Source organism: Myotis yumanensis, unplaced genomic scaffold (assembly GCF_028538775.1).
Source record: "Myotis yumanensis isolate MYYU_CA2020_CCGP unplaced genomic scaffold, mMyoYum1.0.hap1 SCAF_5, whole genome shotgun sequence".
NCBI lineage: Eukaryota > Metazoa > Chordata > Mammalia > Chiroptera > Vespertilionidae > Myotis > Myotis yumanensis.
This window is the reverse complement of record NW_027223756.1, coordinates 107,520,963-107,543,969: the sequence shown is the minus strand read 5'-3', so window position 1 is coordinate 107,543,969 and position 23,007 is coordinate 107,520,963. Positions and strand designations below refer to the sequence as shown.

The 23,007-nt window shown below is 44.1% G+C and overlaps 1 protein-coding gene across 1 annotated transcript in view; it reads left to right on the top strand.

Annotated features, from left to right (window-relative positions):
* BBS7 (Bardet-Biedl syndrome 7) overlaps positions 1-23,007 on the top strand; it is a 42,086-nt gene that overhangs the window by 5,159 nt on the left and 13,920 nt on the right. Inside the window, exons 3-12 of the mRNA XM_070416910.1 lie at positions 665-727; positions 2,399-2,574; positions 6,714-6,900; positions 10,083-10,155; positions 10,561-10,677; positions 12,161-12,291; positions 14,917-15,001; positions 16,097-16,199; positions 18,094-18,286; positions 21,758-21,832. Coding sequence (XP_070273011.1) covers positions 665-727; positions 2,399-2,574; positions 6,714-6,900; positions 10,083-10,155; positions 10,561-10,677; positions 12,161-12,291; positions 14,917-15,001; positions 16,097-16,199; positions 18,094-18,286; positions 21,758-21,832 — 1,203 coding nt within the window. The remainder of the gene's footprint in view (positions 1-664; positions 728-2,398; positions 2,575-6,713; positions 6,901-10,082; positions 10,156-10,560; positions 10,678-12,160; positions 12,292-14,916; positions 15,002-16,096; positions 16,200-18,093; positions 18,287-21,757; positions 21,833-23,007) is intronic.

Here is a 23,007-nt window from a genome sequence, read left to right as displayed (position 1 = left end):
TAGCAACCCATCGTTCCGCAGGTCGGTCCACTGTTCGGTTGATTTGCACATGAGGGTTTTATTAAATAGGATGTTTATATATGAGATCAAAGGTAATTGCTCTTCTAATCTCTTTCTTTTGTCTTCTTGATCAATTTCTGAGAAAGAGATGTTAAAGTCTCCCTTTCTCTTTATTTCAGAGTAATTCATTGGCAACTTTGGATAATCGATCATTGTTAAAGCTGGGTGATGGATACATGGGAATTCATTATGATATTCTGTGTACATTTTCATATGTTAAAAGTTTTCCATTAAACAAGTTTAAAAATATCAAATCAGTCATTTTGATAATTATTTGGTAAATTTTGAAAATTAATCTTAAAATGTTCTTATGCTTCAGTTAAGAAAAAAAGAAATGACCTTCCTGCCATCCCTGTCCCTGTTCTCTTGTGCGTTTACATTGTAGGAGCAGAACATACGAGCACCTCCGTCCATACCCACGCTCCATGGCCTTCAGTTACCTGCTTCTATAATTCTTGGGAGGATTAATTTTTGAGGGGGTGTCCTAGATTTTCTGATTTCTGCTTTTAAAATCACAATTTATATATTGAGAATATTGTTTTCTCGACATATAGTTAATAGGGTATAATAATAATAATTGTAGATTCTTTTCCATCTATTACAGGTGGTCATTGGAGATCATGAAGGGGTAGTTTTGTGCTTTGGCATGAAGAAAGGAGAAGCAGTGGTATGTACAGCATTTTTAGGGGAAAACAAGAATTTCTAAAAGAGAAACACACCACTTATTGAATAATCCTAGGTTAAAAATTTTCTAAAATTCCGTGAAAAATGGGTTGTGCGGGAAATAGTTATATGAAGTACGAGGCTACAGACAGCACAAGAGTCATTAGCCCGCTATTTGTGAAACACCTTTGGCAGCCTACGGTGATTTATCAGTTTTGTGTGCTGAGTAGCAAATTACCTCAAACTTAGGGGCTTAACACAACACACGTTTATTATCTCAGTGTCTCTGGGCCAGGCGTCTGGTCTCAAAATTTCACATGGCTGCAATGGAGATGCCACCCAGGCCTGTTCCCTCCCGGAGCTCAAAATCCTGTTCTAAACTCACATGGTTTTCGGCAGAATTCAGTTCCTTGCTGTTGAAGGACTGAGGTCCCCACTTACTGCTGTCTGTAAGCCAGGGTGGGTCTCGGCTTCTGGAGCCCCCACAGTTCCTTGCTGGGTGGTTCTCTCCCAGGCCCTCTCACAGCATTGTGACCTCCTCTCGAACCAGCAGGAAAACCTGCCAGGTCTCTAAGACGCAGGCTCACACAGCACAGTGTTCCATGGAGGTGACTGTCCCTCGCCTTTGCCACTCCATGTAACCTAATCAAGGAAGTGGTTATTACAGCATCATAGCCACAGATCATAATTTACAAGGAATGGGTTTGAGATGGGAACTCTAATATTCGTTATACTTTATATGGGATTTACAAAAAGATAAAGGAAGTGAAAACCATCAGAAAATTAATATTTCCATTATTCGTATATCCTCTCATATTTTATTTTTATTATTATTTAAATCCTCACCTGAGGATATTTTTCCATTGATTTTTAGAAAGAGTGGAAGAGAGAGGGAAAGACAGAGAGAAAAATCAACGTGAGAGAAACACATTGATTGGTTGCCTCCTGCACTTGTCCCGACCAGGGCCTGGGCCAGGGAGGAGCCTGCAACCGAGGTACCTGCCCTTGATCAGAATCGAACCCGGGACCCTTTGGTCTGTAGGCCGACGCTTTATCCACTGAGCCACACCAGCTAGGGCTTCCTCTCAGATATTTTAAAGTCACAGAAGAGAAGAATCTGATGCCAGGAATAAAATGGAAAATAAGCAGGAAGAAATTAATACCAATGTTGTTACCCATTCAATAGAGAAGTAGTAAGTCAAGGTTTCCAGTAAATTATGTAGTTATTTATACTACTGACATTTATAAAAATTATAGAGAAACTAGGAGAGGTTAGTTTTAAAAAGAAGATTCAGTGTAACAACATGTCCATTGGAACCAGGGGGGGAATCTTGTGAAAATGCAGATTCTCGTTCTGTAGACCTGGGGTTGGCCTGAGGTTCTGCATTTTTACAAAGTAGTGATGTAATGCCACTGTTCAGCAAGCTCTACTCTAAGTTGCAAAGGTTTAGGTTTTAATGATGTCACTGAAATATGTGTGGGAAAAGTATTCCAGAATTTCAAGATATTTAGCAAAAAACCCAGAAGACCTACTGAAATAAATTTGTTTGTATCTAAAAGTATTTCTATATAGAACTATAGTATTTTTGTAAATTTAAAATGCCAGCTTTTTTACAGTAAAGGAAAATGCTCTTAGTAACTTTGTCTACTTACTTTCACCCCATGATTCCTGCAGGCAGTGTTCAAGACTTTACCGGGGCAGAAGATCACAAGGCTGGAGCTAGGAGGCGTTCTTAACACACCCCAGGAGAAAATTTTTGTTGCTGCGGGATCTGAGATTCGAGGTTTCACAAAAAGAGGAAAACAGTTCCTCTCTTTTGAAACAAACCTCACTGAAAGCATTAAAGCTATGTATGTTTATTCTCTTAATATTTCTTTTTACATTTTTAACATTTTGGAAAGGTGACAAACATTTGATTAAATATCATACCGTAACAGGTTTTCTGGGAAATAAAATTGTCTAAAGGTATTTTATTATTCGGAAATTAAATTTGACCTAGAATCAATATAAAATCAGTGGGTTATTGAAATGTTTTCTTGTTAAGGCTTTTATAGTATTTATACATTTATTCTATTTTCTTTTAATATATTTTATTGATTTCAGAATAGGAGGGAGAGGGAGAGAGATAGAAACCTCAGTGATGAGAGAGTATCATTGATTGGCTGCCTCCTGCACACCCCACACAGGGGATTGAGCCTGTAACCCAGGCATGTGCTCTGACCAAGAATTGAACTGTGACCCCCTGGTTCATAGGTCGATGCTCAACCACTAAGCAGTGCCAGCTGGACTACATTTATTTTTGACTGGTTGACTCAGTTATGATTTATAATCAAGGGATAAAAGAAAAAAGTGGAAGAAATCTCTAGATGTTTAAGTTTCTGTTTCTTTGCTGTCTGATAGTTCCAGTTTCGAGGTAGCATCATTTTCTCAGAAGGCTAGCCATCAGAGGTGATGACTACCAATAGGGTATAATTTCAGGTGGATCAGGTAAGACTCTAAGTGAAAAATAGCTCTTTCAGTGGCTTCCTGATGCAGTTAAAATGTTAGGTTTTGAATCTTGGAAAGGGCTTTGAAGTTCAACTCATCTGTTTCTCAAACCTGCTACTTAGGAGAAGCACCTAGAAGCCTGAATCAAGAGATTCCTTGCCTGGCCGGCATGGCCGGTGGTTGAGCTTTGATCTATGAACTAGGGTTGGGGTTCAATTCCCATCAAGCACATGCCCTGGTTGCCTAGATTGCAGCTCGATCCCCACTAGGGGGCGTGCAGGAGGCAGCCAATCGATGATTCTCTCTCATCATTGGTGTTTCTGTCTCCCTCCCTCTCCTTTCCTCTCTGAAATTAATTTTTAAAATATATTTTTAATTAATTAATTAATTATCTTAGAAAGAGCGATTCCTTGTCCTATGTTGTACCTGCAGAATCAGAAGCACTAGGAGTAGGTTAGAAGAAGACAGGCCTTCATCTGAATCTGATGCAGCCACGGTGTGTCCGCAGCCAGGCCTCGGGTGGAAAAGTCCTGGTTCGGTCCAGAGTTCTGCGTATGCACAGCTCTCTGTTCCATGCACGCACATGCCCTGACTTCAGGGCTGCAAACCTGAGCTTGGTGAGATTAGATAAGAATTAAACAATGGCAAGTGGAAGTACATTCAGAGCTTTAGCAAAAATATAGTACTTTTGAAATGCTTTTGTAGCTAGACATAGCCAATGAGGATTGTGAAATACTACAAAGTAATAAGTAGTTATTAACATGCCTCCACATTTAGAAAGGTGTGTGGAGCCCTAGCTGGTTTGGCTCAGTGGATAGAGCGTCGGCCTGTGGACTGAAGGGTCCCAGGTTTGATTCCGGTCAAGGGCACATGCCCTGATTGTGGGCTCAATCCCCGGTAGGGGGGGTGGGGGGGTGCAGGAGGCAGCCAATCAGTGATCCTCTCTCATCATTGATGTTTCTATCTCTCCCTCTCCCTTCCTCTCTGAAATCAATAAAGATATATTTTTTTAGAAAAGGTATATAGACAGAGTGTTCCCCCCAATATTTCCAGTACCCACCTGGGACCATGCATAGTTCTTACAATATTACTGACTACCTTCCCTATGCTGTACTTTTTATACCCATGGCTATTTTGCAATAAAGAGTCTAGTTTTTATTTTTTTTAATATATTTTTATTGGTTTTAGAGAGGAAGGGAAAAGGAGAGTGAGAAACATCAATGATGAGACACAATCATTGATCGGCTGCCTCCTGCACACTTCCTACTGGGGATTGAGCCTGCAACCCGGGCATGTGCCCTGAGCAGGAATCAAACCGTGACTTCCTGGTTCATGGGTCCACGCTCAACCACTGAGCCACACCAGCTGGGCATTTCTTTTTTAGAGAGAGTGGAAGGGAGGGGGAGATACAGAGAGAGAAACATCGATATGAGAGAGAGATATTAATTGGTTGCCTTCTGCACACACCCTGACCAGGCCTGCGATTGGACCTGCATCCGAGGCACGTGCCCCTGACTGGAATAGATCCAGGGACCCTTCAGTCCATGGGCTGACACTCAACCATTAAGCCATACTGGCCGGGGCTAGGAGTCTGGTTTTTATTTATTTTATTTTTTTAATATGTTTTATTTATTGTTTACAGAGAAGAAGGGAGAGGGATAGAGAATTAGAAACATCAATCAGCTGCCTCCTACACACTCCCTACTGGGGATGTGCCCACAACCGAGGTACATGCCCTTGACTGGAATCGAACCTGGGACCCTTTGGTCCGCAGGCCGACGCTCTATCCACTGAGCCAAACCGGTTAGGGCTAGGAGTCAGGTTTTTAAACTGTTTTTACTGGAGTGGCAGAGGTGGATGAAAAGGCTGTTTACTTAATTTTTAAAAAATGATCTGAAAATCCACATATTTATAAGGTTGCATAAGAAAACAAGGTTATAACTTAAAAATATTCAATAAGGAAATTGGCACCTATAAATGGGTTACCACCCCCACTTGCTTTCTGGCTTAACGTTTCCATGTATCTCACTTTTGTCAACGATAGTGATTGCCAAGATAGTACTTTGGACAATGCAATGCAAATATAATACAGATGAATTTCAAAATGAAATTACAAATAATAAAAAAAGATGTGGAATTTCATTAGGTGGGTAGAAATAATAGGCACCGTCACAAAGTAAGGCCACCTGAGCAATAATTAAAGAAGAGAAAATCAATGAGGATTATTATAGGATAAGGAATAATCTTAGTATCAAAATGTTCTAAGTACACCTTAGAGGTGAATAACTGAATCCTTCAAGTAAAACCTCAGTAGCCCTAACTGGTCTGGCTCAGTGGACAGAGCATCAGCCTGCAGACTGAAGGGTCCCGGCTTCTATTCTAGGCAAGGGCACAGGCCCGGGTTGCGGGCTCGATCCCCGGTGAGGGGCGTGCAGGAGGCAGCCGGTCAATGATTCTCTGCCATCACTGATGTTCTATCTTTCTCTCCCTCTCCTTCCTCTCTGAAATCAATAAAAATATATTTTAAAAAAATAATTTAAAAAACCCCTCAGTAACCCCTTTATGATCACATGGTAATAGCAGGAGTGGAAGATACACACTAGCCCAGGGGTGGGCAAACTTTTTGACTCGAGGGCCACAATGGTTCTTAAACTGGACCGGAGGCCGGAACAAAAGCATGGATGGAGTGTTTGTGTGAACTAATAAAAATTCAAAGTAAACATCATTACATAAAAGGGTACGGTCTTTTTTTTTTTTTTTAGTTTTATTCATTTCAAACGGGCCGGATCTGGCCTGCGGGCCGTAGTTTGCCCCCGGCTGCTCTAGTCTATAAATTTTTTCAAAAAACTTCAGCTGCTCCACTGACAACTTGATTCAGTCTTGCAATTTAGAACATAGTTGTGGTTACTGCCCAAACTGTACTCAATATGGTTTGAAATGCACTTATTTTCATTTCTTTTTTTCAAGATAAAATCCTGATGAAGGCATTTTCCCCACTGTTATCATTTAGAGTAGATTCTCTTCAAATAGCCTTTTCTAGCCTTTTGTGGGTGTTGTAGTAAGAAAGCTAACGCTAGAGTTAAAAACCACTCCACTGCCTGCCTGCTGTGCGCCATGAGGCAAGTTACTGAGCATTTTATTTCCACCTGTGAAGAGGGACGGTCATGGTCCTTATTTACACGGTTCGAGGACTGAGCCGACGCGTGTGAATCCCTCAGGGCAGTGCTCGCAGAGTGCGCATTCAAACACAGTTACTTCTGGACACACTATTTATCTTCAGATATAGATGATTGTCATTATCTTGTCTTTTCAGTTTTCAAAATCAGTGTTATGCCAAAAAGCTAGAAATAAGTGGGGAGAGATGAAAAAACCTGTTTAAGTTTGTGCTCAAATGATAGTAACACTGTACAAAGAAGCTTTTATTTTTACATGTGCAAAAAATTAGTTTTTTATGCTCATGTTTTAAAATACGGATGTTTTAAAGTACTTTCCACGTTCTCAGGCACATATCTGGCTCAGACCTCTTCCTCAGCGCGAGTTACATCTACAGCCATTACTGTGACTGCAAAGACCAGCATTACTACCTTTCCGGGGACAAAATCGATGACGTCATCTGCCTTCCCGTGGAGCGACTGCCGCACCTGACCCCGGTGCTGGCCTGCCAGGACCGGCTTCTCCGCGTGTTACAGGTGGCTATTATTTGCATCTTTATAATTTTTCATCTTTTAGGTAAATGAATATTGGTAAACAATGTCTACTTAAGGTAAATTATTTTAGTGGTTACTACCATTTTAAATGCCCTACTTAAAATTATATCTGGAAGTTTTTAAAAAATGTTTTAATTTATAGCTAATTTTGTTTACTTGAGGCAAATGTGTTCAGATCTTTGGCAAGTGTTTAGAGAGGCATAGATGGAAAAAGGACGCTTTCCCGCCCCCGCATGACTTTGCGCTAATACAGTCAGAATGGTACCTTAACTACAAAAACCCTTCCCAGTTTTTCTTTTCCTTTTTTTTCCTTTTCCCATCACTCTCCCCTCTCCCAACAAATAAAATTAAAGGAGGGAATCGGTTTGGGGAGAGGTTTTGGGCTTTAAAGGGGCGTCGAGGTCAGGGTTGTGTCATTGAGTTTCTCCTGTTTGTGACGGTATTGGAACAGAATGAGCGCTCAGCAGAGACTGGTTGGACGAGTGAGTGATGGAGGGAAAACTAAAAGCCATAATTGGCTAAAACAACTGCTTGAGGCCATTGTTACCAGTCATGACGGCTAGAACCATGTCAACTATGTCTTCTTGAAAGCAACTTTTCAGCCCTGGCCGATGTGGCCTCGTTGGTTGGGCGTCGTCCCGTGCACGAAAGGTTGCTGGTTCGATTCTGGGTCAGTGCACATGCCCAGGTTGTGGGCTCGATCCCCCTTAGGAGGTGGCAGCTGCTCTCCCATTGATGTTTCTCTTTCTCCTTCTCCATCCCTCTCTCTCTAAAAATCAATAAAAATATTTTTTAGAAAAGAAAGTAACTTTTTCAATAAAATACACACACCAAGACCCATAAAGTAAAGTTTAAGTGCAAATAACATGTAACAGGTGGATTAATTGGTTCAGAAACAGGCCGATGATAGTGCAGTGAATGAAAGTCCAGCTGTTTATTCCATTCGACCCCTGGGATTTCATAGCCAGATGGCCATTTCTCGGCACCAGCCCTTTTATAAAAGGGAAAGTTCAGTGGTTCTGTGCGGTTTTATTTTTTCCCTAAGGTGAATTAAAGTAATGCTGAAGGCTCATTCTAGAGACTGGAGAGATTCATTTCTCCCTCGCCTGTACTCCCAGATAGGAGTTGTTTGAATAAGGCTTTTTAGGAGCTGGCTGGCATTCGATTAGAGACTGATGTGGCTGAATTCTAGGATTCTGCTGTTTATAATAAGAGCTCCATATGCTTATCGGAGAGGGAAAAAAAACCCCAAGGGTTTATGGAAAGCAAAAAGTTGTAGCCTTCCCTCTGCCCTGCACACTTCTCCCTGCTCCCCATCTGCCTTGCTAGGCGGCTGCTGCGCCAGAGGTACCTTTTGTGTTTATATAGTTACTAGAGGCCCGGTGCACAAAATTTGTGCACTCAGGGGGGAGGGGGATCTCTCAGCCCGGCCTGCACCCTCTCGCAGTCTGAGAGCCCTCGGGGGATGTCCGACTTCTGGCTGAGCGGGGCTCCCCCTGTGGGAGTGCACTGATCACCGGGGGACAGCTCCTGCATTGAGCATCTTCCCCTGGTGGTCAGTGTGCGTCACAGCAACCAGTCATTCCACCATTCGGGTGATTTGCATATTGGCCTTTTATTATATAGGATATGTAGATGTCTGTAAATTTTTTAATGTTATCCTATATAATAAAAGCCTAATATGCTAAGTGTCTGGTCGTCTGTTCAACCAATTAAAGCGTAATATGCTAATGATATGCTAAGGCCACTCAACCACTCGCTATGATGTGCACTGACCACCAGGGGGCAGATGCTCCGACTGGTAGGTTAGCTTGTTGCTGGGGTCCGGCCGATTGGGACTGAGCGAGACGGGCCGGACATGCCCTGGAGCTCTCCTGTGGTCCCTCCCTGGCTGGTCAACCTCCCATGTCCCTCCCTGATCCCGATCATGCACCAGTAGGGTCCCTCAGCCTGGCCTGCACCCTCTCGCAATCCGGGACCCTTCAGGGGATGTCGGAGAGCTGGTTTTGGCCAGGCCGAGGGACCCCACTGGTGCCTGAATTCGTGCACCAGGCCTCTAGTTTTAAATAAAAGCTAAAGCATATGGCTCTTTTGTATATTCTAAATGTATTTAAACTTTTTACTCTAATTTTGCAAATTCTTGTCATTGAGTGATTTATCATAGATGTTCTTTCCATGTGAGTATGAGTACTTCTGCCTCATTCTTTATAGCTTCACAAATACTATGCACTTAGTAAAAGCATTCCAAGTGGCAAAATGGAAAAAGAGACAAAGGACCTGACTTGTTTCCTCGTCTAAATAGATGGCAGGTCCTCCTGCCTCTCACTGGACGGGTTTTGGAAATACCCAAAGTTTGGAAAAGGCCAGAACTTTTCCTAGGAAGTAACTGTGGGCCTGTCCGCACGTTCGAATGTGCTCTTTGTTCGCGGACAGAAGCAAAATGTTCCTGGTAGTTTTGTTAGGAAACTGACCAGTGACAGGTTTTCAGACAAACAGAAGAGTTAAAATGAAAAGCATTGAAAGTGGAGGATATTTTAAATATTTATCTTCTTGATCTTTACACTTTATATATATTTTTTATTTTAAAATGAACCAGGAGGTCACCATTTGATTCCTGGTCAGGGCACATGCCTAAGTGGCTGGCTCAATCCCCAGTAGGGGGCGTGTGGGAGGCAGCCAATCAGTGATTCTCTCTCATCATTGATGTTTCTATCTCTCCCTTTCCTTTCCTCTCTGAAATCAATAAAAAAATACTTAAAAAATAAAATAAAACGAATTAACACATGCAGAATTGCTAACATGCAAGTTAATATTCGCAACCTAATTTTTTCTGCAGTTTTATTCCAGAGTTCATTAGGAGTATTGATGTTATCTCTGAGTGCCTATGTTCTTTTAAATTTGTATTCTGGCCCTGGCCGGGTGGCTTAGTTGGTTAGAGTGTCATCCCGTATCCCGTACACCAAAAGGTTGCTGGTTCGACCCCCTGGTCAGGTGCGTATGAGAGGGAACTAGTTGATGTTTCTTTCTCTCTCCTTTCCTCTCTCTAAAAATCAATTAAAAAAAAAAAAAAAAGAACATACCCTCAGATGAAGATTTAAAATAAAGAAAAAAATTTTTTAAAAAAATTGTATTCTGTTTGTTTTAAAATACTTGTTCTCCCTCAGGGATCAGACGTGGTATTTGAAGTTGAAGTTTCTGGCCCACCTACTGTCTTGGCTCTACACAATGGAAATGGAGGTAATCATTTCATTTTCACAGTCAGATAAGGGCGTGCCTTCTGTGAAGTCAGGGTATTTCAGGTATTAATCATTTAACCATATGTAAAGGGGAAATGGGAGCTTGTGGGAGGAACATGAGCTGGAACCGAGATGGTGGTTATCTGACAACTTACCGGCCACCAACAGTAATGAGTTGTTGCACTGAAGTTTGAGTGCTCACATCTTAAAATTAGGTAAGGAAGAGTCTCACCGCTAATGGTTATAAAATGATATGAGTATATAACCATCCTCCCAAATTAAGTTTTCTGTCTCTATATATTATTTTTTAAATGAGATTTTACCTGAAAGGCAATATATGTGAAAATATTTTAATTTTAAAGAGATGCGTTGTGGGTAAGCTTATGTTGGCTGTACCTGTGACTAGGTGACTCTGGAGAAGACGTGTTGTTTGGAACGTCAGATGGGAAACTTGGGCTCGTTCAGATCACTGCACCCACGCCAGCACACAAGTGGGAAATTCAAAATGAGAAAAAGAGGGGAGGTATGTTTTTTATGTTGTTCAGATTCTGAAATTTTGGTAATTATTGAATAAAGTATCCTAGATTATATGGTTCATTCTCTTTTATTCATTCAGAGTGTGTATAGAACAGACTTGGCAATTCACAGAGCTACCTCAGCTGTATTTACTATTTGTTTATTTATCGGGTCTATCATATTTTTGGTATAATTTGTTAAAAATAAGACATGCTAATAGTAATTTGGAATGGATCGGCTCGTATGGGCTAGTGTCCATCTATAACGTCATTCTATGCTCAAATCCACTTTGCGTTGTTTGGTGTAGGGAATAAATTAGAATTTGGGGGTACTGGTTTGAAGCAAGGAAGAAGTGCATGAGGGAACTATTCCTGTTTTCTCAGGAATCTATACATTCTAAGGGTAACTTGTATCTGACGTGGCAGGTAGTGAGATGGCTGTTGATAAGGACAGCATGTCCATTCATGTATTTATTCCTTCAACAAACACTTGTTAGGGAAGACAAAGGATAAACAAATAAGATAGCTTCAAGTAGTCAGTCACCTGCAGAAAATGTAGCAGAATGATGATGGGTAGGAGGAGGAGGGCTTCCTTTAGACTGATGGCTGGTCATGGAAGGTGTCTTATCAGAGGTGAAATTTGAGCTCAGATCTGATTGATAAGAGAAGGAGTTGGTCAGAAGACTTGAGGCAGAGGTAAACATGGTTCGTTTGAAAAGCGTTTGGAAGACCAGTGTGACCACACGCCTTAGCATGGCCTGGGATGAAATCAGAGGGGTAGGGAAGGGCCAAGTCATGTAGGTCTTTGTGAGTCTTGGAAAAGGGTTTGAATTTAATCGAAGCGCAGTGGGACGTCAAACAAAAAAACGCTGCATGGAGAATGGATTTCGAAGGAAGCGGGTGAAAATTGGAAGCACCGAAGTCAGCTTGGAAATTACTGTTGTCGTTGTTATAATTTCTCCTGGTCTAGGCTCGAGGTACAGTAGCCTGGACTAGGCTAATGGTAGTTGCAAATGGAAAGTAGGTAGAGTTCATAGAATTTGCTCATGTGTTTGTTGTGGAAGTGAGAAAAAGAGAAGAGTTGGAGACGTAGTCTAGATTTTTGGCCTGAGCAGCGAGGTGGTATCAGACCGAGATGAGGAGAGGCTAGAGAAAGCATTGTTACTGGCATGTGACACAGGTGCCAGGAGAGTTTTGTCGGGGGCTTGGAAAGTTTGAGGTGCAAACGATGTCTCAGAGAAGAGGCTGAGGACGGACTTTGCTATGTAAGTCAGGAGAGAGGCAGAGCTGGGGGTGGAAATTGGGGTGCCATTGCCATGTGGACTCTATTTAAAGCCTTAGAAATAGACGAATGGGGAGAGACGAGAAGGGTGGGTACCTGTTGTGCTCAGTTATTCAGTGTGTTTTTCTCCATTCTATTTTTTAATTCTTACTTGGCATAAAGTAACTACAATATAGTATTATTAATAACTTCTCTTTTCATTTTTAAAGGCATTTTGTGTGTTGACAGCTTTGACATTATGGGTGATGGAGTGAAAGATTTACTTGTTGGTCGAGATGACGGAACGGTGGAAGTGTACAGTTTCAATAATGCAAATGAGCCTGTTCTCCGCTTTGAACAAGTAAGTTCATTGTTCAAGACTGTGTGCTTCTTACTAATCAAATCACTAATTATAGACATGACTGTGATGGTTGGGTTTTCTTAAATGAAACATATGAAAATCTTGTGTTTGGCTTGAAATATTGCTGCTTTGAGATGCTACAAACTCTTCTCTAGGCGACTCCTGTGTTGCCTTCCAGCTGAATAATAAATTACTCTGCATTTGGCTTCTAAATATTGTATATCTAAGTATTAAATATGTTGCCTTAGTTTCTATAATGCAAAATAGGTTACAGGAGTAACGTGTTTGGTAACATAAATGAGGCTGTTGTTGGGAAGCAGTGAGGTCTCAGGGGGAAGCTTCGGGTTGTGAGGACGATGTAAGATTGTCCGTGAGCAGAGGGAAGAGTCGCCCCTTCCCTGGGGTCTCCCCGAGGCTCCACTGGGGAAGAAGGACGACCAGGTGAGAGTGTTTAGTTCACAAATCGTACTTGTCATCAGGCCTGTCATCCCCGGGCACAGAGGCGCAGGAGGAGCGTCCTGAAGCGATTTCTCTCGTCCGGGGTCTCCCTCCTGCCTCGGCCACAGCTCAGTATCAGCTTTTCTCTTTCTCTCAGTGGCACCTCCTAGTCTCAGCTTCAGGTGCCCATCAGCAAATACAAGCGTCTTGGTGTGTAGATAAAGCGTATTATGTCAGTAATAGAGATAAAAGTACTGTACAACGTAGTTTCCAGATTTACTTCCTATTTGTTCATCTTTGGTGTAAAAAATCCTCCTGCTAATGATGCAAAAAATAGTTTAGGCTCGAAAATATATACTGATTCTTTGTAGTTGTTGTTGCCCTGTTTCTTTCTCGCCCCCCGGAAACCTTCCCGTTTGGGCCTAAGTCTCCCTGTGACGTGGGTCCCAAATCCCAGTGCGGACAGCGTTCCCCTCCAGTGGGCCCGGCACCGGGAAGCCTCCCTCCCACTCTCTCCTCCTGTCCATCTGCAGACGGGGTGCTGCTCTCAGGTTCTGTTAAGGCTGCAGATGAGCTGCCTCGCTTGCACTCGTGTTGTCACCCTCTTCATCGTTTTCCTATCAGGAGAGGCTCTTACCTGCACTGGTTAAGGAGCCAATCAGAGAAAGAATATATGTATACACCTTACGCGTGATGCTTTTAGTTAACTTATCTGTTCATTTGCTAGTATTTTGAGGAATGAGCAAAGTCTTTGTGAGTTTATTTCCCTGACTGGCATTCCATGTTGTTATTTACATAAACAATATCTATACTGTATTATCTAGCATCTCCGGTTTTACTCTTACTTGTTTTTTTAATTTTTTAATATATTTTTATTGATTTCAGAGAGCAAGGGAGAGGGAGAGAGAGATAGAAACATCAGTGATGAGAGAATCATTGATTGGCTGCCTCCTGCACGCCCCACACTGGGGATCCAGCCCGCAACCTGGGCATGTGCCCTGACACATTTTTTAAAAAATATTTTGTTATTGCTCTAGCCGGTTTGGCTCAGTGGATGGAGCGTTAGCCTGTGGACTGAAGGGTCCCAGGTTCGATTCCGGTCAAGGGCACATGCCTGGGTTGCAGGCTTGATCCCCAGTAGGGGGTGTGCAGGAGGCAGCTGATCAATGTTTCTCTCTTATCATTGATGTTTCTATCTCTCTCTCCCTCTCCCTCCCTCTCTAAAATCAATAAAAATATATTTTAAAAGTATTTTTATTGATTTCATGTCAACGCTCAACCACTGAGCCATGCAGGCTGGGTCTCTTAATTTTTTTTGTGTTTGTTTTTTTAAATATAAGTTGAATCAGATAAATCTAGAGTGCTGGTTAAAAATACAGATTGCTAGTTGACTCACCCACGTGATTATTATCAGAAAGTTTGGGGAAGTATTGCTTTAAAAAGACGTAAGCCCTGAACTTTCGGAAAAGTGTGCTTTCTCTCCATAGTAGCAAATTCCCCAAAGGTTTCATCGATTCCATCATCTTTTTTATTCATCTAAAAAGCTATTTGGAGAAAACACCTAGGACATGATCTATGGAATTCAGATAATAGACTAAACATGTTTTGAGAGTTTTGCTTATACAATTTTTAAACTTTTTTATGTTAATAAATGATATTTGCTCATTAGATGACTATTGTAGTCGAGTGGTACATGCAAATATGTGAGTCATTTCAATCTTTCCTCAAATTTAAAAACACTGGAATTTCCCCTGGCCAGTGTGGATCAGTGGTTGGCCCAGGCACCAAAGGGCTTGGGTTCCATTTCCCATCAAGGGCGTGTGCCTGGGTCGCAGGGTCATTCCCTGCCCAGGTTCCTGGCCCCTGGTTGGGTGTGTTCGCAAGGCAACCAAGCAATGTCTCTCTCTCTCTCACTCTGCCCCCCCCCCCCCCCGCCCCCCGTCTCTAAAAAGAAAAAATAAATCAATGGAGAGAACATCTTTGGGTGAGGATTAACAACAACAACAAACCACTGGAGTTTCTGACATTTGTGCAGGCTTCTGCCTTTCCAGCCTCGGTGTCTACGTGTACCACGTGCTCAGTGACGGGACTGTCTGGAGCATTCTGAAACAAGTTCTGTGGCGTGCTGGAACGTATCTGTGAAATGTTTAGTTACTAAGGACGTGCTTGACCTTAAATTTCTTTCAGGCGCTGTCTGAGAGCGTCACATCTATCCAGGGAGGTTGTGTGGGGAAAGACGGCTACGACGAAATCGTAGTGTCCACATATTCAGGTAGGGTGAAGGGTAATAGGCAGTTGAAGGAAGAATGGACAATAAAAATATAAATTTAATAAATTGCTTTTGACACCTGTTTTTTAATGTGTTATTAGTAAGTCCCTCTTTTTAACATTTTAAAAATTTTCATTTTCATTTAGTTATTTTTTATGTTTTTTATTGAATTTATTGAGGTGACATTGGTTAATAAGATTATATAGGTTTTGGGTGTACAATTCTGTAATATTAGTATATCATCTGTGTATTGTACTGTGTGTTCTTTATCCCAAATAGCAAGTCACTCTTATCTATAGATTTTTAAAAATTATTGGTAAAAAAATAAGGGTATATTGATTTATAAAACAGTTAATATTTAAATAATACTTTTTAAGCCTGGCCAGTGTGGCTCAGTGTTTGAGTATTGAGCTATGAATCAGGAGATCACTGTTCGATTCCCAGTCAAGGCACAGGCCTGGGTTGTGGGCTCGATCCCCGGTGTGGGGCGTGCGGGAGGCAGCCGATCAGTGATTCTCATCATTGATGTTTCTATCTCTTTCCCCATCTCCCATACTCTCTAAAATCAATAGAAATATTTTTAAAAATGTTTGGCATATCACTAGTATCTTTGAAAGTTAAATAATATTTTTTGGTTTAAAAAGAAATTTAGTGTATGTTTTATTTAATATACATTAATATAAGAAATACACATTTGTTATAAAATCTTGCTTGCTTTTGACGAGGTCATTTTTACATTCTCACAACGTTATACAAGAGTTAAACAACATGAAAATAATTTTTGAAAAACGATTCTTATTCATCAGCTATTTTTGCATTTGTTGGAATGTGTTGACTTATTTCATACTCGGAAACTAAAACTGTAAATTAAATGAAAGATCTCCTTAATCATAGTTTGCTAGTATTTCAGGCAAAGCAAAAGTGGTATCACAAAATGTTACGTAATTTCCCAGCTTCATTTCTTTTAGTTCTTGTTTTGTTTGGGTTTTTGGAGAGGAGTGTGTGCTGGAGTGAGGTCGGCGCTGGTGGAGGGGGCGGTGGGCTGGGTTTCCGTGGCCCGTCGGTGCTCGCTCATGGTTCGCTTGCATCCCTCCCCAGGCTGGGTGACGGGGCTGACCACGGAGCCTGTGCACAAGGAGGGCGGGCCTGGCGAGGAGCTCCGGCTCAACCAGGAGGCGCAGCACAAACTCTCCTGCCTGCGGTAACGTTGCATTCGTGTGCCTGTCAGTCTTCGTCTCATGACGTGCGCAGCGGCTGCTGGTTTGGTTACTTACAGATGCAGGGAATTATATTGGAAGCAATTACACAGTCATTAATCACTTTTTAAATGGAAGTTTATCAGTTTGAGAAAATCAGCGGTAAATGCTGATGAATATTCGGAGTGAGAAATACACTTCGTGTGCTGTACTGGGTATTGGCTTCTTCTTAGACGGAGAAGTATATTGTTTGTGTGGGGATAGTGTCAAGTTTTGCTTTTTACAGGCATTAAAGCACTCACACTGCCCTAACCGGTTTGGCTCAGTGGATAGAGCCTGAGACTGAAGGGTCCCAGGTTCAATTCCCGTCACGGGCATGCACCTGGGTTGCTGGCACATCCCCAGTAGGGGGTGTGCAGGAGGCAGCTGATCGATGTTTCTCTCTCATCGATGTTTCTAACTCTCTATCCCTCTCCCTTCCTCTCTGTAAAAAAATCAATAAAATATATTTTAAAAATATTTATAAAGCAACTCACACCGATGGCTCTGCTCTCACTCATTCTGATGCTCACTGCTCCTGCGGGCCTCTCTGGATCTCTGACTCTGGCTTATACGTTTTCTTAGTGGAAATGAATAATGCTGACTTCCTGGGACCCAGGGACTGCTTTGTCACCATTCAGACAGTTCCATTGAAGAGGTGGGTGGGGCTGGAACTTAGTGACTGCTCTTCCTACTCCAACCCTTGCCATCTCTTGGGGGAGTGAGGGCCAGTGTTTGTTGCTGGCAGTTGAGAGTTCAGAAGTGTCCTGGTCCCCTAAAGCCTCACCACAGTTCTCCTCAGGCCCGTTCACCAAGCCACCAGGACAGCAAGCTGTGCTGTGCGTGCAGCAAGGCGAGCAAGCAGAGCTCATGACGACTAGCTCCCACGCTCCCTCGTGCCTTATGGTTACAACCAGGCGTGCCCTCCTGACAGCACGAGGCGCTTCTGTCCGCTCCGTTCACTCAGCACCTGGGACGTAGGTGCGTGTGACACACGCAGCAGCCGTCTTTCCCTTGGTTCACTGCACAGACCCCTCCTCTCCTCCCAGATTTTCTCCTAAGTTGGGTAGCTAAGCCCATGTTCACCCCCCGTGACTGTCTGCTGTTTGCATATGGCCTTTCCGGTCACGGGGGCCACTGCCTGCACTGCCCGTGCAGTTCAGTCCCAGCATCCTCCCCAGCACTGGACCGAGTGCCTGCTGCTCCACGCCTCATCACCCTGTGGGCCCCAGATGTGGGAGCTCTGCAGCCTCCTCCTCGTTGTTTCTGTCTCCCTCGCGTCTTACCGAAAGGTGCATGTTCACTGGCTTCTGCTCAGGTCTGACGTGTTCCTGGGCCCGGACAGTCAGGTTCCCCTCCGCTTGGTGCTGTAGGTGCCGTGACCAGGCCCGTGTGTGAGCGTGGGCTGTCTGCAGCTGCCTCGATACTTACAGCTTTGTATTAATGTGGCTCGTGTGGGACTGAGTAGGTGTTTTAATTTTTAGATTAGAGATAAATAATATGGAATCGTTTAGTGAGTCCTATAAGCAGAACTTCTGTTCCTGTTAGTGTTACAGTTCTAGCTCAACCAATAAAAATCCATTCGCTGCCCCGGCTGGGTGGCTCAGTTGCTTGGAGTGTCGTCCCGTACAGCAGAAAGGTTGCAGTTTCTATCCCTGGTCAGGGAGCATCGATATTTCTGTCTCATTCTTCCCTCCTCTCTCTCACCCTTCCTCTCTCCCTTCCTCCCTCTAAATAGGTCCTCAGGAGAGGGTTAAAAGAATCCATTTTGCAGAAGTAAATGTCTCAAATTTTAATAAACATTTTAAGGACCTCAGATGTTTATACTTACAGGTGACAGAGTTGTATGTTTTCCTCCAGGAATGAGTTGGAGCAGCTGCAACTTAAGGTAACACAGGAAAGAGAGAGGTATCAACAGTCTTCGCAGTCAAGCAAAGCAAAGTCAGTGGTCCCTTCCTTCAGCATAAATGACAAGTTCACATTAAATAAAGACGATGCCAGCTACAGCCTCATCTTGGAAGTGCAGACGGCGATAGACAATGTCTTGGTGCAGGTAAGCAAATGCCTGACCTGTAATGTGAATGTTGGTCTTTTAAATGTCATATTTAGTTTAGATAGTACTTTCAAAGACTTATTTTAGTCTCCCATTAAATTATCAGTTTGCTCATAAATTACCAAAATTATAGCTTTACTTTATCCTGTGCATATTAAACAAAAGGCTGAGGCACTTAAGTTTGAGGATGAGTCAGAAAGGACACTAAGGATTTTGTACTTTGGCTAACCTTTAAGAGAATCGTAACAGAGATGCAACTTAGAAATCTGCAGCGTTTAATGCCCTTATTAGAACCTTTAAGCTTCAAATACTGAAATAAACAGCCCGCAGTACAGCTTGCATTACCAGCTCTTAGGGAGGTCAGAAGGCAAAGAACATAATCCCGAAGGTGAAATGTAGGGATCATACTGTACAACTTCATGCTTCAATATATTTAATGATTTCTTTAGTTGGAGTGACAAGGATGATAGTACAAAGAATGGAAAACAAGGAAATGATAGAAAACCCATCAGAAAATGAGCAAAGACTAAGGGGAGGAAGATAAGCTTTTAAAAGACGTGGATGAGAGATCAGATTATCAATCAAAACGTAAAGGCAGAAATCTCTCCTAACTCTAGCTCAGGACTGCCGCCTGGAACACCTCAGGAACCACATACACAGAGCACAGCGCAGGCATTGGCCTTGAGACTGCCTGCGGGGGCTGGATGGGGGCGGGGGGATGAGAAGTACAGACTGGTAGTCACAAAACAGTCACAGGATGTAAAGCACAGTGTAGGGAATATAGCCAATAATATTCTAAGTATGTGGCATGCCAGGTGGCTACTGGGAATGTTGGGGGGAACACTTTGTATTGTATATGATTGTCTAACCACTGTGCTGTACACCTGAAGCTCATCTAATCTAATAATAGACAAACATGGTAATTAACCGTACCTCCGATACACTTCCCATTGGCTAATCAGGGCGATATGCAAATTAACTGCCAATCAAGATGGCGGCCGGCAGCCATGCAGCTGAAGCGAACATGAGGCTTGGTTGCCCTGGTGATGGAGGAAGCCAAGGTTCCCCAGCTGCCGCTGCTGGGCTCTGAGCTGCACTCTAAGCAACTATGTTGCAATTATAGAAGCTAAACAAACCCCAGAAACCTGCTTTCAGCCAGCCGGGCCTCAGTGAGCAGGACCGCAACAGTGTTTCAATTATAGAAGCCAAACAAAGCCCGGATACCTGCTTTCAGCAGCCGAGGTCTCAAGCTGGAGCCCGGCCTCAGAGCTAAAGCTGACTCTCAGCTCCAGTGACAGACATAGAAGTTAAATAAATCCCAGAATAAAAAAAAAAGAATAAAAGGAGAGGTTGGGAGCTTCAGTCTCCCGCCAGCCTGAAAACGGCCCTCAGCCCCTCACCCAGACTGGCCAGGCACCCCAGTGGGGACCCCTACCCTGAAGGGGGTGCGACCAGCTGCAAACAGCCATCAGCCCCTCATCCAGGCTGGCCAGGCACCCAAGCAGGACCCCCACCCTGATCCGTGACACCATTCAGGGCAAACCAGCCGGCCCCCACCAGTGCACCAGGCCTCTATCCTATATAGTAAAAGGGTAATATGCAAACTGACCCTAACAGCAGAAAGACTGGGAATGACTGGTCACTATGACACACACTGACCACCAGGGGGCAGACGCTCAATGCAGGAGCTGCCCTCTGGTGGTCAGGGCGCTCTCACATGGGAGGAGCTCTGCTCAGCCACAAGCCAGGCTGACGGCTGCCAGTACAGCGGTGGTGGTGGGAGCCTCTCCTGCCTCCTCTGCAGTGCTAAGGATGTCCGACTGCAGCTTAGGCCTGCTCCCCGCTGGCAAGTAGACATCCCCCGAGGGCTGCCGGGCTGCCAGAGGGATATCTGACTGCAAGCTTAGGCCCAGTCCTCCGGGGAGCAGGCCTAAGCCAGAAAGTGGTCATCCCCCGAGGGGTCTCAGACTGCGAGAGGGCACAGGCTGGGCTGAGGGACCCCCCGCCCCCAAGTGCACAAATTTTTGTGCACCGGGCCTCTAGTCCTATATAATAAAAGCCCAGTGACCAAAACGGAACAACCATGGCCCAGCCAGCCCCAACCCCCAGCAGGGACCCCTACCCCGATCAGGGGTATGGCCGGCCTGCAAACCGCCTGCATCCCCTTACCCCAGCCAGCCCCGCCCCTTGGCAGGGACCCCCCCACCCTTACTGGGGGGTGGCCAGCCTGCAAATCACCCATGGCCCCTCACCCCTGCCGGCACCGCCACCCAGCGAAGACCCCCACCCCGATCCAGGGCCCCCATTAGGGCAGGCCGGTTGGTCCCCACCCGTGCACTGGGCTTCTATCCTATATAATCCTATATAATTAAAGGGTAATATGCAAATTGACCCTAATGGCAGAATGGCCACTCAATCAGTCACTATGAGGTGCACTGACCACCTCTAGGTCCCTTTCCCCAGCCGGCAGGCTCCAATCGCCTGATGGCGAACGGGGAACTGGGGGTGGGTAGTGGGAGATGCCGGTGGCGCCAGGCCAAGGCCCCCACCCGACAAGTTGCCCCACACACAGAGGGTGACCTGCGATGGGGGCAGAGACGGCGAGCAGGGGCGAATGCCCGACCTCTCGGTCCCTTCCCCAAGCCAGCAGGTTCCGACTGCCCAATTGTGAACAGGGGACCAGGGGTCAGTGGTGGCGGGGGGTGGGGCTGGCTGAGGCAGCTGGGGAAGATGGCCGTAATTGCAGGCCAGGGCTAGGGACTGTATCCGCACACGAATTTTGTGCGTCAGGCCTCTAGTACTAAGTAATATGGAATGTGAACTGTAATTTAAAAATAAAATAAAAAAAAGAAACTATCTCTCCAGAGGAGACCAAAAATTCTCTCCTGTCTGTGTTACAGCTGAGGTTAAAATCAATAAAAATGAACTGATATAGTCAGAAGGCCATGTGAGTATTTGCAGCCTCTGGTAACATTTTAGCACTGACAGAAATAGACAGGAAGATTATGCTTTTTTAAAAAAATATTTTTTTATTGGTTTTTTTACAGTGAGGAAGGGAGAGGGATAGAGAGTTAGAAACATCGATGAGAGAGAAACATCGATCAGCTGCCTCCTGCACACTCCCTACTGGGGATGTGCCCGCAACCAAGGTACATGCCCTTGACCGGAATCGAACCCGGGACCCTTGAGTCCACAGGCCGACACTCTATCCGCTGAGCCAAACCAGCGAGGGCGAAGATTATACTTTTAAGGGGAGAGTGAGATGATATTCTATGACTTCTGAATAGGTCATTATAATACTTATTCTCTATTATTATTCTCTACTTATTTTCTAGAAGTACATATTATCAAATATAAGAGAATTTATACTCTCAACTTCAAAGATGAACATAAGGAAAACCCTTAAAGAAAATAGGTTTTGAGAAAAAGTTTTGATTTTCCACCTGAACCTTTTTTTAATGTTGGCTGCAGAGTGATGTCCCCATAGACCTGCTGGATGTGGACAAGAATTCCGCTGTTGTCAGCTTCAGCAGCTGTGACGCTGAGGTGAGTGAGAATAAGGAATTCCTCCGGCGACTTCATTCTTATTTTGCTATTTTGAATAAAGCCTACAAACACCACTAGGTTCTCCATTTCTTCACCAGTTTCCAATTTCATAACCTTCCCCTCAAAACCTGCTTCTGCCCTTTCTTCATCCTCAGGTAATCCAGAAACCGGCCGTCCTAGATCCTTCCCTCTCTGACTGTGAAATCCAATTAGTTCCTGCCAGTCCCGCTGTCCTGCCCCCTCTGCTCCCTCCACTGCTCTCAGCCGTCCAGCCCCCTGCTTGCCTGAACCACTCCCTCATCCCCTTTCTCTGTCGCCAGGATGCCCGCTTCCTGCTGTGCTGTGCACTGTGGTGACAACTCTCCCTAAACACAGACATCACCGAGTCCTTCTAAACCTGTCAGAGCCTCCTCGTGTCCTGTGGCCTGGGAGCTAGATTCCCCCAGGATTCACTCTGCTTCCAGCTCCCACTGCCCCGCACAGCTCCACCTTCCTCACGCCCATTATTCCTGCCTCGCTGAAGTGCTCCACGTTTCCTGAAACTGCGATGTAGTCTTACACGTTCCTACGTTTGAACGTGCTCAGTCCCTGCCAGCCCTTCCTCCTTCCTCTGGGCTTGTTGGATCTTGCTTATTGTTCATCAGCAGACAGTTATTGAGCACTTTCTGTGTGCAAAGCGCCAAGGATGAGACTGTGTTAGAGCTTCTGGGCGCACTGTACCCCTGGGGAGCAGGCTGAGCGGGCGGGCTCTGAGGAGGAGGGAGGGAGGGAAGCAAGGGCTGCCATGGCTGTGTGCCCAGCAGCCGAGCAGCAGACGGGCCGCAGCGGGCATGTGGTTCTACACAGACAAAAGGGAGGAGTAAGAAGAACAGATAAAGAACAAAGTTGATCGCTATATTAGGGAATAATTTTCAACATAACATAGTTTCATAGTAAAGCTTTTTTTCTTGATAAGAAATTTTGTAACAGTTGTATTGTGTTATATACGGTTTGTCATCCCTGTTTGCAGATTGCAACATAAAACATCAGGGTCTACATTTTTATCATCATTTTAAAAATTAATATAAACATAAGGTCTTTCATTTGTAAATTACTGTGAAAGAGTAACCTATTTACATCACTGCTGGATTCTTGGGAATGAGTTTTTATACTAATTTAAAACCTGCTTTCTGGCA